At 41.4% G+C, this 17563-nt stretch overlaps 1 protein-coding gene across 1 annotated transcript; it reads right to left on the minus strand.

The window, feature by feature from the left end:
* Nucleotides 1-12518: 12518 nt before the first annotated feature.
* On the minus strand, nt 12519-17183 carry LOC112253983 (gap junction alpha-8 protein-like). The gene is made up of 2 exons (XM_024426156.2): nt 17037-17183; nt 12519-16647 (listed from the first exon to the last, which is right to left on the minus strand). Exon 2 carries the CDS (start codon nt 16630-16632, stop codon nt 15484-15486), a length of 1149 nt encoding a protein of 382 aa, XP_024281924.1. The 5' UTR covers nt 16633-16647; nt 17037-17183; the 3' UTR covers nt 12519-15483.
* Between the last annotated feature and the right edge of the window lie 380 nt (nt 17184-17563).

The following is a 17563-nucleotide window of genomic DNA, read 5'->3' on the forward strand; positions in this document are numbered from 1 at the left end:
TGTCATCTGGAAACTTGATGATTGAGTTGGAGGCGTGCGTGGCCACACAGTCATGGGTGAACAGGGAGTACAGGAAGGGGCTGAGCACGCACCCTTGTGGGGCCCCTGTGTTGAGGATCAGCGAAGAGGAGTTGTTGTTTCCTACCTTCAACACCTAGGGGCGGCCCGTCAGGAAGTCCAGGACCCAGTTGCACAGGGTGGGGTTCAGACCCAGGGCCCCAAGCTTTATGATGAGTTTGGAGGGTACTATGGTGTTGAATGCTGAGCTATAGTCAGTGAACAGCATTCTCACATAGGTATTACTCTTGTCCAAATGAGATAGGGCAGCGTGCAGTGCGATGGCGATTGCGTCGTCTGCGGATCTATGTAAATGTCTTACTCATGTCGGCCACGCAGAAGGAGAGCCCACAGAAGGAGAGTCCTTGGTAGCGGGCCGCTTCGGTGGCACTGTGTTATCCTCAAAGCGGGCAATGAAGGTGTTTAGCTTGTCCGGAAGCAAGACGTCAGTGTCCGCAACGTGGCTGGTTTTCCCTTTCCCTTTGTAGTCCCTGATTCTCATACGTCTCGTGTCTGAGCCATTGAATTGTGACTCCACTTTGTCTCTGTACTGACGTTTTGCCTGTCTGATTGCCTTACAGAGGGAATAACTACACTGTTTGTATTCTGCCATATTCCCAGTCATCTTGCCGTGCGTGTGTGCGTGTGTGTGTGTGTGTGTGTGTGTGTGTGTGTGTGTGTGTGTGTGTGTGTGTGTGTGTGTGTGTGTGTGTGTGTATCTGTGAGTGCTGGGGGATTGTGTGTGTATATGGGTCCGTGAGTGCTGGGGGATTGTGTGTGTATATGGGTCCGTGAGTGCTGGGGGATTGTGTGTGTATATGGGTCCGTGAGTGCTGCGGGATTGTGTGTGTGTGTGTGAGAGAGTGAGAGACATGTTTGTATATGAAAAGACAAGGACACAGCACCTCTTGTCCACAAATTACATTTTATGTGCAAAGGGTAAAACTTAGTAAAAGGTTTATTTATTTTTCTTAGACGAAGTATACTTATTTTTATCGTAAAAACAGAGTAAAATAATTACTTTGATACCGCTTGGACATTGAACACTATGTTGAGGTTTGAAGTCACATGGCCCTCGTCGGTCTCTTGATTATTGGAAATTTGCACAGCTTAATACAAATCTAATATTTCCTAACGATATTCCCAATATTACCTAAGATCTCAGATATTACCTTACTGACATTCAGATGAGCAGGGCAGCAAGGCAGACTACTTTCAGCATGGCTAAATATTTAACTGGATACATTACCAATTTCATGAAAACGTTTTGGATTTCATTTTTAAATCCAAATGAACAGCATCCCATCTGTAGCAGCCCTCAGAAGTGAATGTCTGCCATGTTCATATAATTTCCCCAACCATATCAACACTCAGAAACGTTAGCTTTACCTCCTTGAACTGGTAATTGTTCTAACACTTCTCATTATTTGTTGCAATGTGTCAGTGGTGGTAAAAGTACCCAATTGCCTTCATAGAAAATGACACAAGTAAAAGTGGAAGTTACGCAGTAAAATGCTTCTTAAGTAAAAGTCTTTTAAAAAATGGTTTTAAATATACTTAAGTATCAAAAGTAAATGTATACGTCATTTCAAATTCCTTATACTAAGCAATCCAGACGGTACAAATAAAATATATTTTTAATTACCGGCACTGGCGACCCATCGTTCAGGGCAGGTGGGGCAGAGCGCCATCTGTTTTGAACTCCCCCCGGAATTTTTTTTAATTGAAAAGGAAATATTTTTCTTCGTTTTTTTTGTTGCCTTTTTAATACGTGTCACATATCAGTTTGCAAACAATGTAAAAAATAATAATAATATGAATTTAGCTTACAAACTCTTTTGCTTTCTTGAGTAAGGCAGCTCCAAAACACAGGTGTTTCAGCCTAGCTCAGTGCTTTCTGTGGTGGTGGGACATCCATCCAGCAAAAAATACGTAGTGTAGGGATTGGTTCAGTGTTCTGTCACTCATGGAGACACTACGCAATTGCAAAATCTATGAGTAGAGCTTGAAAATTCAAGCTCCTTGGGCGCTGCCATAGAGTTACATTAGAAGTGGCCATCCAAGAAGGCTCAAGTTCATTGGCCAGTGATAAAATGACGTCAAATCACATTATATCTACCATAGCTTTGATAGAACTGATCATACTTTCAAAATCCTAGCTAGCAAGCTAGCAGTCATCATCATGAATCAAGTCGACAATCTACTGGCAAATCCTTTTCAATCCTTGTCATATGAAGGGAAATAATGAAGAGAAATTATAGATAAAACTTATCGGTGCTCATTGGCCATTGGACAAAGACAGTTGGACAAAAAGTTGTAAATCGCAAATTCAACAATTGGTGGTTAGGAAGGAATCAGTGGCTAAGTGCAAGCATTGCAAATCAATCACTAGCCTGCTATTCAGTGGAGTGGGTGTGTGGTCTCTTTTCCAAGCTTAAAAGGAAAAACATTCAACATTGGCCATGCTGTCAATCCAGCATGACTTCTGCTCAAAACAACTGGAAACTCAGAACTGGGAAATCTCAGACTTCAGTGAGTTCAAGACAACTGGGAACTCGGAAAAAAACGAGGTCCGACTGGGAAAATATGTTTTGAACGGTCATCCAACTCAGAATTGCAAGTCGAGAACTAGGGCCTCTTTCTAGAGCTCCGACCCGAAGATCACTGACGTCATCATGATTCAACATTGTTTTTTTAGAGTTCCCGGTTGTCTTGAAAGCACCATAAATCCAGAGAATGCAAGACTTTGATGACAAAGTTTGATGACAAAATTTGCCCAAGAAGGACCGCTGCGCCACCTTCCTGTTCAAGTGAGCACAGCACAACAAGGTGAGTCCAAAAATGTATTGTATGCTGCTGCATAAATTATGTAAAATGCCAAGGAGATATGTATACTGAAGCTAAGAAAGTAATACGAAGTGTATGTTGTGTAGTAAGCTGTTAGTAGCCCATGTGCATCGCCATAATAATTAGGTCAATTTTCCCCTCATAATTTAGCCTACTGTTCTGACTTGGTGGTGCACATGCAGTGGTGGAAAACGTACTCAATTGTCATACTTGAGTAAAAGTAAAGAAACCTTAATAGAAAATGACTAAAGTGAAAGTCACCCAGTAAAATACTACTTGAGTAAAAGTCTAAAAGTATTTGGTTTTAAAAATATTTTATAAGTAAATGGAATTGCTAAAATGTACTTACGTATCAAAATTAAAAGTAAAAGTATAAACTATTTCAAATTCCTTATAGTAAGCAAACCAGACAGCACAATTGTATTATTTTTTATTGATGGTTAGCCAGGGGCACAGTCCAACACTCAGACATCATTTACAAACAAAACATTTGTGTTTTGTGAGTGGGCAGATCAGAAGCAGTAGGGATCACCGGGATGTTCTCTTGAAGTGTTTGAATTGGACAATTTTCCTGTCAATATGTAACGGGTACTTTTGTGTGTCAGAGAAAATGTATGCAGAAAAAAGTACACCATTTTTTTTTAGGAATGTAGTGAAGTAAAAGTAGGCAAAAATATAAATAGTAAAGTACAGATACCCCCAAAAATACTTAAGTAGTACTTTAAAGTATTTATACTTAAGTACTTTACACCACTGTGCACATGTAGCCTATAGCCTGTTTTAGAGAAATGTAATCATTGAATATTGTAAGAGCTTTCATTGTCTGCTTATATGCCCCTTTTATTTATCCTACGGTTCTGACTTGGTGTACAGGGAGAATACTGTAACAACGGCCCATGTTCTGAATTCTGTCGCTGTACATTTCAAAAGTGCTGAACAAATAGTTATATTGACTACGTCCTAGCTCGCTCATTAATGTCGTAATCGAAATTACGGATTGCCTCTTATCCGCTCGTCGTCTCCTTATGCCGTAGTTTGTACATCTCAAATGTCAGTAGAAACCACATTTGTTTAAGCAAGTCAGCCATATCAGCTATATATTTTTTAAAGGCAGTAAATGAGGCTGAATTAACTGTTTCGGTGCCAGACAAGGCTCCGCTGATAGCCAAGTGTAGCAGTGGTAAGGTGTTGGGATTCTGCTGTTGGGACAGCTTTATGTAGGCCCTAACAATGTGTGGGTACTTTTTGTCACTGTTCTAGTGCAATGAATGTATTGTTTATTGTTGTGGAGTGGCTTTGCTGCCATGCATAAAAAATGTAATAGAATTTACCCCACCAAGATTTAGATGCTAAAATCGGCACTGATTACCGGATAGCCAGGGGCATACTCCAACACTCAGAAACAAAGCATTTGTTTACCCACCAGAACAGAGGCAATAGAGATGACCAGAGACGTTCTCAATAAGTGTGTGAATTGGACCATTTTCCTGTCCTGCTAAACATTCAAAATGTCACGAGTACTTTTGGGTGTCAGGGAAAATTCATGGAATAATGTTGCTGGTTCAACGTCACAATATACTGTATGCTTCCCTACATTTCTTCAACTGGTAAAGGTGGAACTTCAGATGAGTCTTGTGAGGCCTGTGGGTGTCCTAGAGCAAAGAAAACAAACATGTACGTGTTCGTGAGAGTCACCTTGCCATAACTGCAGGCCACAGGGTTTTGGAATCTCTTGCCCTTTTGATTATGGAGTGTGGTGCCGTCTGAAGATTATGGAATATTTTGCCGTTGTAATTATGTTGTTTATGGCACAGTCTGTGAGTGGTTTAGATGTTGCCATAAGGTGGACCTTAGACAACATTCCAATAACAGGCTTATAGCGAACCAGTTTAGAAATGACTGTATATAAAGTGATCAGGAAAGTACATGTGAATTTTACCATGCACATTTACGGATTAATACTTAAATTTGCATTTTTTTAAATGTATTCTCAAATCAGAGCAAATATATTTTACTAATTAGCATTTTACTCATTCCTCTGTCTTTAAAGATTGAAGAGACTAAATACCTATTTGCTCTTTATTCATGTATTACACATGTATCATTCACTTAATTAGGTTTAAAGAGAATGATTAATCAGTAATTGTTGTGAATTACTTGCTCAAATCTAGAGTCAGACTGCAGTGTTTCCAGGTTAGAGGTCATTCCCTGCTCCCTGTGCTGGTAATGGTCAGGCATGCACAAGTAGATGGAGTTGATCTTCTCTTTGCAGCTTCGGTGTCCTCTTTCTACTCTCCTCTCTGCACACCAGAGACCTGAGAACATACAACAACATAGTCTACATATCATCACACACTTTATGTTAAACAGACATGTTTTCTCGCGTCATCATCTAACAGGGGATATAGCACATGTACACAGATAGGATCATATTTTGATAACCCCGTTGTTGCAGGAAATGTCCGCAGGTTGACATAAAGTGCAGTCAACTTAACTCTAAGGGCAACAATTATCTGATTGGTTTAGGGCAGAACAACTCTGATATGGTTTCTTAAAAAATCACAGAAATGTCCTACACAGCAGGAAATGTAAACATATAGTTTATCTGAGGTTGAAAAAGGCCTCTAAAGTTTATTTCTACTTTAAAATGGCAGACTTGATTAGCACTACCTAAAAATGTAACCAACAAAGTGTCCATTAATTATAATCCACACAGTAATTCATATTTCCTGTTGCTGCAGGAATATTTTCCCGCTATGAGAAACTGGTTAAATTAAGATCCTACACCTGTAGAAGCCTTTGCAGAATAAACATAATTTGGCAATTTAATTTTAACACCTATCAATCATTAAGTAAATAGATCAGTTAGCTACCTCAGGCTGGTGTTTTACCACATCCTGTTGACACAGTCCTACAAAACAAACAGAGAGCATCAGCGCTGTCTCACACACACACATACACAATAATTCAGCCCTGGCATTCTATCCACACCTGCCCACATCACTGTGCGCGCCGCGCCATCAACTCAAGTCATGAGGAATCATCTTAGAAAAGTTATTCATATGCTTTAATAGGAAGTATGATAAATAGACTATTGAGGTATTCAATAAATGAGTTGCTTCCGCATGATTCAAAATAATTTGATGTGTAACCTAATCTAGAGCCCCCAGAAAACGTGTGGCGAGACAACATTTACCCCAGTACTTTTCAATCTAGTGTGGCGTCGCCACACCACTTTCAAAGCAGCAGCACCGAACGTGTTTACCAGAGATATTCATTAGTTCATTTCATAGACAAGCATAGAAAAACGTTTTGCAATGGAAAATAAAGCAGGCGTTTCAGCCCGTTTGTGTCGGCTTTGTCTTAGTAAATGCAACCCTCCCCCGATTGCACACGGTAACCCCCACACTTGCAGCGACAGGTGGGTTCACTTGTCAGTCACTTGTAACTCCTAGCTACAGCCTACAGAGCCTCATCAACCACTCCTCTCAACAACTCTGACTCTGCACTTGGTTTCTTTCCTCACTCATGCTACTCTCCGGTCTGTGGGAATCCTGGTGGAATCTGACTTTGTAGCTGTGTTATCTAGTGGTGACCCTCCTCTCCTGCCTGCCTGGTTGCCTTCCTCATACGAGAGTGAACACAAATGTCCATGGAAAACAAGGTATGTGTTAACAAAAGCAGTTAATAAAAGCAGTTTAGTCATTCTCTAACACTATCTAGAATGATTCAATCTATAGCTAGCTATAGTTAGCTTGTTGGTGATTATTGACAAATTAAGCAGAGCCAGAAAGGAAACCCGAGTGCGCCACCTCAGCCGACGCATCAGCTGAGATGGTACCAATTACAAGCTAGTATAAATCACGTCTACCTTATTTGACGGTTTAATTAAACTGACTGTGTCCCCTCACTCATTCTGCTGCTGCTTACTGCGCTGAAGTCTTCTTGGGTATGACGCTACAAGCTTGGCATACCTGTATTTGGGGAGTTTCTCCCATTCTTCTCTGCAGATCCTCTCAAGATCTGTCAGGTTGGATGGGGAGCGTCGCTGAACAGTTATTTTCAGGTCTCTCCAGAGATGTTCGATCGGGTTCAAGTCCAGGCTTTGACTGGGCCACTCAAGGACATTCAGAGACTTGTCTCAAAGCCACTCCAGCATTGACTTGGTTGTGTGCTTAGGGTCGTTGTCCTGTTGGAAGGTGAACCTTCGCCGCAGTCTGTAGTCCTGAGCGCTCTGGAGCAGGTTTTCATCAAGGATCTCTCTGTACTTTGATCCATTCATCTTTCTCTCGATCCTGACTAGTCTCCCTGTCCCTGTCGCTGAGAAACATCCCCACAGCATGATGCTGCCACCACCATGCTTCATCGTAGGGATGGTGCCAGATTTCCTCCAGATGTGACACTTGGCATTCAGGCCAAAGAGTTCAATCTTGGTTTCATCAGACCAGAGAAAAAATCCATGTGACTTTTACTGGAGAGTGGCTTCCGTCTGGCCACTCTACCATAAAGGCCTGATTGGTGGAGTGCTGCAGAGAAGTTAGTCCTTCTGGAAGGTTCTCCACAGAGGAACTCTGGAGCTCTGTCAGAGTGCCCAATGGGTTCTTGGTCATCTCCCTGACCAAGGCCCTTCTCTACCGATTGTTCAGTTTGGCCGGGCGGCCAGCTCTAGAAAGTGTCTTGGTGGTTCCAACAATCTTCCATTTAAGAATGATGGAGGCCACTGTTCTTGGGGACCTTCAATGCTTCAGACATTTTTTGGTACCCTTCTCCAGATCTGTTCCTCGACACAATCCTATCTCTTAGCTCTATGGACAATTCTCTCGACCTCATGGCTTGGTCTTTACTCCGGCATGTACTGTCAACTGTGGGACCTGACATAGACAGGTGTGTGCCTTTCCAAATGATGTCCAATAAATTGAATTTACCCGAGAGGTGAACTCCAATAAAGTTGTAGAAACATCTCAAGGATGATCAATGGGAACAGGATGCACCTGAGCTCAATTTCAGTCATAGGGTCTGAATACTTATGTAAATAAGGTATTTCTGTTTTTTAAACCTGTTTTCGCTTTGTCATTATGGGGTATTGTGTGTAGATTGATGAGGATTTTTTTGTTTATTTAATACATTTTAGAATACGGCTGTAACGTAACAAAATGTGGAAAAATTCAAGGGTCTGACTACTTTCCGAATGCATTGTATTGTTAAAGATATTACAACACTGAACAAAAATATAAACACAACATGCAACAATTTCAAAGATTTTACTGAGTTACAGTTCATAATATGAAATCAGTCAATTGATATAAATTCATTAGGCTCTACGGATTTCACATGACTGGGAATACAGATATGCATCTGTTGGTCACAGATACCTTAAAGAAAAGTAGGGGCGTGGATCAGAAAACCAGTCAGTATCTGGTGTGAGCCCCATTTGCTTCATGCAGCGCAACACATCTCCTTCGCATAGAGTTGATCAGGCTGTTGATTGTGGCCTGTGGAATGTTGTCCCACACCTCTTCAATGGCTGTGCGAAGTTGCTGGATATTAGCAGGAACTAGAACACGCTGTCGTACACGTCGATCCAGAGCATCCCAAACTTGCTCAATTTGGTGACATGTCTAGTGAGTGGAAGAACTGGGACATTTTCAGCTTCCAGGCATTGTGTACAACTATTTGCGACATGGGGCCATGCATTATCATGTTGAAACATGAGTTGATGGCAGTGAATGAATGGCACAAAAATGGGCCTCAGGATCTCGTTACTGTATATCTGTGCATTCAAATTGCCATTGATAAAATGCAATTGTGTTTGTTGTCCGTAGCTTATTCCTGCCCATACCATAACCCCACTGCCACCATGGGACTCTCTGTTCACAATGTTGACATCAGCAAACTGCTCGTCCACATGACACCATCTGCCCGGTGCTCGTCGAAGATGAGTCAGGTCACCTGCAGTCAGGTCAAGATCCTGGTGAGGACGACAACCACGCAGTTGAGCTTCCCTGAGACAGTTTCTGACAATTTGTGCAGACATTCTTTGGCTGTCCTGGTTTCATCAGCTGTTCAGTTGGCTGGTCAAGGGCCTGGGCTGGCATGGTTACATGTGGTCTGCGGTTGTGAGGCTGGTTGGACGTACTGCCTATTCTCTAAAACGACGTTGGAGGCAGCTAATTATAGAGAAATTAACATTCAATTCTCTGCCAACAGCTCTGGTGGGCATCCCAAAAAAATTATACATCTGTGGCATTGTGTTGTGTGACAACTGCATATTTTAGAGTGATGATTTATTGCCCCCAGCACAAGGTGCACCTTTGTAATGATCATACTGTTTAATCAGCTTCTTGATATGCTATAACTGTCAAGTGGATGGATTATCTTGGCAAAGGAGAAATGCTCACTAACAGGGATGTAAATGCATTTGTGCACAAAATTTGAGAGAAATAAGCTTTTTGTGCATATGGTAAATTTCAGGGAAATTTTATTTCAGCTCATGAAACATGGGACCAACACTTTACATGTTGCATTTATATTTTTGTTCAAGACCATGGCATTTTCTTTCTGGACCGTTTGTGGCGCAAGTCCTTTTACTTTTAGATTTGTGTGTATTGTTGTGAATAGTTAGATACTACTGCACTGTTGGAGCTAGGAACACAAGCATTTCGCTACACCCGCAATTACATCTGCTAAATATGTGTATGTGACCAATAAAATGAGATTTGAATTTCATGGCGTAAAAGTAAAAAAGCTACAAATTCTTTCCACAAAACAGTCTACACCGACAATATTTGTCCAACCATAATATACCAAACAAAAATATAAACACAACATGTAAAGTGTTGGTCCCATGTTTCGTGAGCCTGTGTTGTGATTCTCACACTGTTCAAACCCCACAGTTGAATAAAAAGCTTGTGAAGCTCTCTTAACCTATAGATCACATAATTGCAAACAAATCATCTGAACTAAATACTATTATAAAAAAAAAAACATTTTTGAATTTCTGTGCACCACGCTGAGTTCACAAAAATTGTCTGAAAGGAAACAAGTGTGAAAACACCCTTCATGACAAAGGACGAAGAACATAGACCAATAGGAAAGAAGCAAAGCGTCTAAACATGGAAATGTAAACAATATTGCCTGGTACGTGATAACGACGGAGTGCAATATAAAGGGGAAGTTATCAGGGGGGTTGATGAATTCCAGGAGTACCTAATGAGGCTTAGGGGTGAGTAAGGATGTGTTGCCAGGACCGGTAGTTAGTAGACCGGCGACGTCAAGCACTGGAGAGAGGGAGCGGGAGTGGACCTGACAAGGGACACCAAAGACCTGAACTCAATTGGTTTTAGATGTGTATGTCATTTGGACTGGGAGTTATTGAACATGTGATATGTAAGTGAATTAATAACCACAGCTGTATAGGATAAATATTTGTAGAAAATCAAATGAAAGGTGTACCTTTGACAAGAGAGGTCAAGGAACCCACCACACTTGTCTGTAGATCTGTAGCTCATGTGCACAGAGAGCTATTTGACCCATTCACAGGAAATATACGTGTCAAATCAGTGAAATTAAAATGGGCAATTCTAATGGGTGTAGCCTATTATGGACGGGGGAAGTCAGAGACCTAACTTCGAGTGGTTTTAGATGTATATGTCATGTGGATAGGAAGCTATTGAACATCAGATATGTATGTGAATTAATATCTAAATCTGTAATAGGAAAAATATTTGTAGAGAATCAAATGGGAGGAATAAAAAAAAGTGTACCTTTTGATAAGAGAGTTGAAGGAAACCACAGCCCTTGTCTGTAGATCTGTATCTCATCTGGATTGAAAGGTATTCAAAATTAGGCCTATCAGAAGAAAAATGCCTATACAATCAGGGAAGTAGTGAACTGGAATTGTGATGAATGTAGCATGGATGAGGGGGGTCAGTGACTTCACAGTATGTGGTTGTACATTTCCATTTCACCTGGATAGGGAGCTTTTGAAAAGTATCCTTGTGAATGGGTCAAATATATTACCCTTAGTAGTTAGAGGGAACTAATAAAAATGTTGGGCACGTCAGCGGCTGGAGGCCCTATGCAGTGTGTGTAATCTTCATGGGAATGCAAACCATAAACATTTTTTTACATGCAATCACATGTATTGCACTTTAACGATGGTCCCTAAACCACCTGAAAACAGCACAATGCCTCCTTTTCGGCTCTGTTAAAGATTCACTTTTCAGAAATCCCTCCGCCATTTCATGGTTAATAAAATTCAAATAGTTAGCCTAATTTCAGTTTAAAGGACATAACAAGGAACTATAGTGTAGAGAATCGTTGTACCATCTAAACCGCTGTGAACAACCAAAAATATTGTATTTCCAGTTGTTTGAAGCTGGTGTACAAAAACCGAAAGTAAAAGACGCAAAAATGAAACCTCTCTCATCATCCTAGGACCTTGAGGAGCGAATTCAGAAAATCTAAAGTAAACATTTTTTTACTGTGGTGGAAGTAAACCATCTGGCGCGAGCAACTCGTTGAGGGAGGGAGAATAGAGCAGAGCCAGAAGTTCTGACTGAACGGATACACATTTGAGCCCCCCAGGACGGTGCATTTACTTTGCACTATTATAATTTATGCTATGAAATCCTACGATTTCATTGGGGCAGTTCCCCCTCATGGCAAATAGCTGGCAAAACAACCGAAGCAACGTTCGCATGACCTATGCGCCCACGGAGCTGGCAGCCAGTAACCAGGTTTCCATCCAACCTTTTTATGCCAGTAAAGTACATGTCAGATAAGAAATGTCATATAACAGTCTTGATGGAAACAGAAGATTTGTCAGTAAACTTTCCAAATGTCGGAGACACACAGAGACACTGAGGCTGCATTTACGAAGGTAGCCGAATTCACATATTTTTTACCACTAATTTGTATTTTGACCAATCCCATTAGACCTTTTCACATCAGATCTTTTTCAGAGCTGTTCTCGATTGGTCAAAAGACCAATTAGTGAGTGAAAAAAACTGAATTGGGCTGCTTGTGTAAATGCAGCCACACACACACACACGCACACACACACTGGTAGTAAATGGTAGGAATTCCAGTAAAACATATGCTATTGTGCTACCTTAGAGTTTTAAAGCATACTATGCTCTATGCCCAGCCATCATGTTGCTTGCTATGACTACACGACTACAACAATCTAAGCTTGTCAAGAGTTTAGTTTTATACTGCTCTGATGAGACATATTGTCTTTTCACATGTATAGTAACATGCTTCTCAAAACAAGCTTTTTGTGGAGTATATTTGGCCGACAGTAATAACCAAAAATGTGTTGCATTATCACAGTATTTGACAAGCAAACACTCGGAGTACCATCGAATCTGTGAAATGTAAGTGTTTAGGTCAGGTGAAATGTATTACACACCGATACAATTGATATAAGTCATGGCCTTTTAAACTTGCAAATTACAATACATACTGTGTGTGTGTGTGTGTGTGTGTGTGTGTGTGTGTGTGTGTGTGTGTGTGTGTGTGTGTGTGTGTGTGTGTGTGTGTGTGTGTGTGTGTGTGTGTGTGTAACCCAAGTCTGTATGTGTGATGCAGAAAAGACAAGGAGGCGGCACCTCTTGACCACACCTGACCTTTAATTGGCCTTGTTCACAGTTTCAAAGGATGATACTTGCACACAACTATGAGCAAATAGGACTACAAGTTAGTAAAAACGTTTATTTTTTTTCTAAGACTAAGAATACTTATTTTCATTGTAAAAACGGAATAAAAGAATGACTTTGATACCGCTAGGACACTGAACCCTATGTTGAGGTTTGAAGTCACACGGCCCTCATCTGTCTCTTGATTATTGGAAATGAACACAGCTTGATAATAAACTAATATTTCCTACTGATATTCCCAATATTCCCTAATATCTCAGATATTCCCTACTGATAAAGGAATGTATATGTTTAAAGTAATGATTAAAGTATTCCACCCTGTAATCATATAATTGTATGAAATTTGTTAGTCATAATTTAATAATGTGTGTGACTAGACCATTGTGTTACTATTTCGCAATATGAGCTGGTAGGGACTTACAACCTCTGGGGAATTGGTCAAAGCTATAAAATAGTTCAGTTAGAACATTGGGATAAAAAATCTCATTACACCTGCTGACATTCAGATGAGCAGGGCAGCAAGGCCGATGACTTTCAGCATGGCTCAATGTTTAACTGGATACCTTGCCAACGTCATGAATTCGTTTTGGATTTCATTTTTAAATGAGATTTAATCCAAATGAACAGCACCCCATCTGGAGCAGCCCTCAGAAGGGAATGTCTGCCCTGTTCACATTACACACATATCTGAGCTTTGGGCTAAGTTGATAACCGTGCAGCTTGTAGCGTCTTGTCTAGGACACGGGGTTGAGGGGCCTCTGCACTATACTTAAATGGTTTGCGTTTGTTGGTTGAACAAGGCTCAATACTCCCCCCTCCATGGAAGCATTACTTTCCCAAATATATCAGCACTCAGAAATGTTTGCTTTACCTCCTCTGGCTGGTGATTGTGCTAAACGCCTCTCATTATTTGTTGCAATGTGTTCATGGCGATACTGATTGCTGAATCATTCGGCCTCTGGCAAAATGGTAGGACTTAGTCGGAATGAAAGCACCATTGAAATGTTTAACAGAGAAAAATCAGTGTTTCGAATCAGTCTTAAAAGGCACATTGTCTGGAGCGTGGTGGTCTCTGGTCTGGGTCCTGTTCATTTGGGCACACAACGGAACACGTTTTAAAATGTTTTTGCCAAAGCAAATGAAAACAAACCAGTTACAGTACTTCCTTTCTGTTTGTCTGTTTTTGTCCATTTGGTGCCTAATCAACACAACCCTGGTGTTTCTAAAGTAGGGTGATGGGTAACATATATGCCAAACTTTGAGGAAGGAAGATAGGAGGGGGATTCTATTTCTCTAAACTGTATGTTTGAATAACCTAAAATAGAATTGTGATTTAATTCAAATTAACGACAGTAGAGCAGTTCCCAGAGCAACAATGCCTTAACCACTACACCATATTAAATAGCATTTTTTGTAAAATAATGAAAATAGAAATTAAAGCGACATCACTAACTCGCTCATAAAAACATTACAGACATTCCATTTAGACACACAATTCCACCTTCAATTTCACAATATGATGTTTCAACGTCACAATATAGAAGGGCTCAGACAGACTGAAGAAAAGTATCAGAAAGTATATCTTTAAGGCACTTACAGTAATAAATGTTTCCATAGTTCAAAAGCAAGGTTGATTTTTAAGGCCCGCAAATTGTTTCACTTCAGCATTTAGGTTCTGCCACTGTCCAGTTAGCAGAATTAGTGTCAATGGGTTTCTGATATGTATAGTTTTCATTTGTGGCACAAATCAATCAACTGGATAACCAATACAATTTAAAAGAATACCTCTTCATCATATATTTGTACTTATGAACATTGGCAAAGCAAGATGGCATATTGCCTGACAATATGACTCTTGGTTGATCTGTGTCGACACCTGACCGACATGATAGACGTTAGTGTGTTGACCACTGTGTAAATGAATTAATTGCGAGGCCCTCATTCTAGTTTTGAAATATACATTGTGAACTGAGCACTTTGCCTACACTGCTTCTGGTTGTTACATTTCATGAGATTGAATCAAAAAGTTGTTTTCTTTCAAACTTTGTCAAGGAAGGCCTGTTTTGTGAATATGAGTCATTTATTTGTTTCTCTCTTGTTCAACAATACTTTGTGCTGATAGGGCAAGATCTTTATCATCATGGCGGAAGAAAGTATTTGGCCCTCGGTAGCTTCCATGGTTCCCATAGTTATCAATGAAATATGTTTATCAAGGTTTTTCGATACATGTTGTGGATTAAAAACGGAAATGCCAAGATTGATGTCAATTTGCATTTAACCAGTGATCCTTTATTTTATTTTTTATGTTGTTGGCAATTCTACGAGAATGTGATGTTTCACCTCACAGATAAATAAATAAATAAATCTAATGGACATTATACAGCTTGCAGACATACTGTAGGTCTATTAGGTGAAATAAATTAGTTGTATATGTTTGAGTAGATGAGGTGAAATGATTGTAATACATACACACACGCTCAAGTGTAACCCTGACAGTACTTCAAAAGTAACTTGTTCAGTAGAAATGTAACATTTAACATCAAGCTAAATGGCTAGTCAAAAAATGTAAACATCGGAAGCGTTTGATCATTTTTGGTTAAAACTCTTGATAGAAAATATGTGAATTAAAAAACAGCACATTTGTGTTATATAATAACCTCCTCTTGTACAATACAAATCATGCTGAAAATGACCTTTTTTCTTTCTGTTACCTTTTTAAATAGATTGATAAAAACAGTACAAAAAATGCTGTCTTATAAAATACAGGTTTATCTTTCTTTTAAAACTAAAGGCTCCTTGCACATTGCACAGCATTTTAAACTCTTTTTCCCGAATAACAAGCTGATGTTAACTTCCCCCACAGCGAGAGTTAAGGCTCTGTGAGGCTTTGCTCCCATGTTTTTTCACATTGCTTTCACTTTCATACTGTCAAATCATCTGACCTTGCCCTGCTGCTGGCTTTGCTTAAACTGCTGAGTGGTCTGGTGTCTGCTATCGTGTCGGTAGCCTCAATGTCGGGGTCCGCGGGGCCCTCGTCCTCGCCGCTTTCCGGTAGGACCCTCACCTCCGCCCCAGTGGTCTGGACGTAGGAAGGCAAAGACTCGTCGTACACTTTAGAGACGTTCTCACTTTCCACCTGGTAAGGTACGGGCAGCCTGCCTGCCTCCATGCCCACCTCTGTTAAGGGGAAGAAGTGCGATGCGGGCTTGTCCTCCTCCAGCTGCCGGTAGCCCTTGGCCTTCTGGATGGACGACACGGCCATGGAGTGCAGGCTCTTTTCCTCAGGGGGGCTCTGGTCTTCGCCGTCCTGACCGCCCTGGGTCTGGGGCGGCGGCTTGCGGAACACGAAGCGGATCTTCTTCAGGCCCAGGTGGCTGATCTCCACAAAGTTGAGGAAGAGCGAGACGCACGCCACGGCCAACATGAAGATGATGAAGACAGTCTTCTCAGTGGGGCGCGACACGAAGCAGTCCACGGTGTTGGGGCAGGGCCAGCGGCTGCACTGGTACAGCGGCAGGATGCGGAAGCCGTACAGGAAGTACTGGCCCACCACGAATCCCACCTCGAATAGCGTCTTGAAGATGATGTGGCAGATGTAGGTCCTCAGCAGGGTGCCCTCTAGCCTGAACTTCTTGCTGCCCTTGGTGCTGGTCTCCTTGGTGGTGCGCACACTGCCCTGGTCAGGCGCTAGCGGCAACCTCTCCTCACTCAGCTCCTGCTGGCGGTTCAACTCAGCCTCCTCGCGCTCCTTGCGCTTCTCCTCCATGTGGACATAGTGCACAGCGTGGCCCACGTACACCAGCGAGGGTGTAGACACAAAGATGATCTGGAGAACCCACAGACGTATGTGCGAGATGGGGAAAGCCTCGTCGTAGCACACGTTCTCGCAACCAGGCTGCTGGGTGTTGCACACGTAATCCGACTGCTCGTCGCCCCACACAAACTCAGCGGCTGTGCCCAGGATGAGGATCCGGAAGATGAAGAGCACTGTGAGCCACACCCTCCCAATCACCGTTGAGTGTTCATTTACTTCCTCTAATATGTTTCCCAAGAAGCTCCAGTCACCCATGATCAACAATCAGCGCTACATATTGAGGTTTGGAGAAGAGAAAAGCAAGTTATAAATCAATCTGACGACAAAGAATGCAGAGAATCCTTGTGTTGCATCCACAACTCTCCTTTGTCGACCCCCATACAACAACCAAAAATGTTCTTTATAGCTAGTTACAGCAATGATGAGCCACTCACTCACTCTTTGTCAAATCCAGAGAGCGCAAACACAAAATCTCTGCATGCCTCTTTGCCTCACCCCAAATGACTAAAACCAACAGTCCAAAAGTACATTTTAGCTACAAACACCATAGCAATAAACACCTTAACTCTCTAAACTCTATATAAATAATCAATCCCAGGATAGATTATTCCAGAAACACGAATACAATATTGGTGAAAGTTAACAAATGGGCAACTTGCCACAGTGAGAGCTCCAGTGTAGTTGTGTTCCCCTTCTCTTGGCACCCAATGGTGTGAAGTGAACTTTTTTCCTCTCTCTTTCCCACCTAAGGCCCCTAGTCCTTGTCGCACCACTGAGCAGAAGTGAATGAATTGAGTCTGATGGTTGGTTTTTAGTTTGCTGCAATATTTAAGCTGGGAGCCAGACAGGCTTTATTCACCGGGCGATGTGTGGTGACGCAGAATACAATGGGATCACCCAACACAAACGGGAATGTATGGGACACCGCAGTTGGGAATGATACCAACTCATGTAGTGTACAATATACATGGTGTGTCCTATTGAATGGTTTTATATTAGGGAGGGGAAGGAGGACAGGCAAGGCACATCCTAATGAGGTTGCTGCCGACAATAAAGCTGTTTACTGACTTGGTTAGACAGAGATATATATCAACTGACATAGATTGTTTATTGGATGAATTAGACATTTCATGTGGAATGTACTGTGATCAGCAACAAATAATATACTGTACACTGTTCTGAAATG

This window comes from Oncorhynchus tshawytscha, linkage group LG07 (genome assembly GCF_018296145.1).
Source record: "Oncorhynchus tshawytscha isolate Ot180627B linkage group LG07, Otsh_v2.0, whole genome shotgun sequence".
In the NCBI taxonomy this organism is placed as follows: domain Eukaryota; kingdom Metazoa; phylum Chordata; class Actinopteri; order Salmoniformes; family Salmonidae; genus Oncorhynchus; species Oncorhynchus tshawytscha.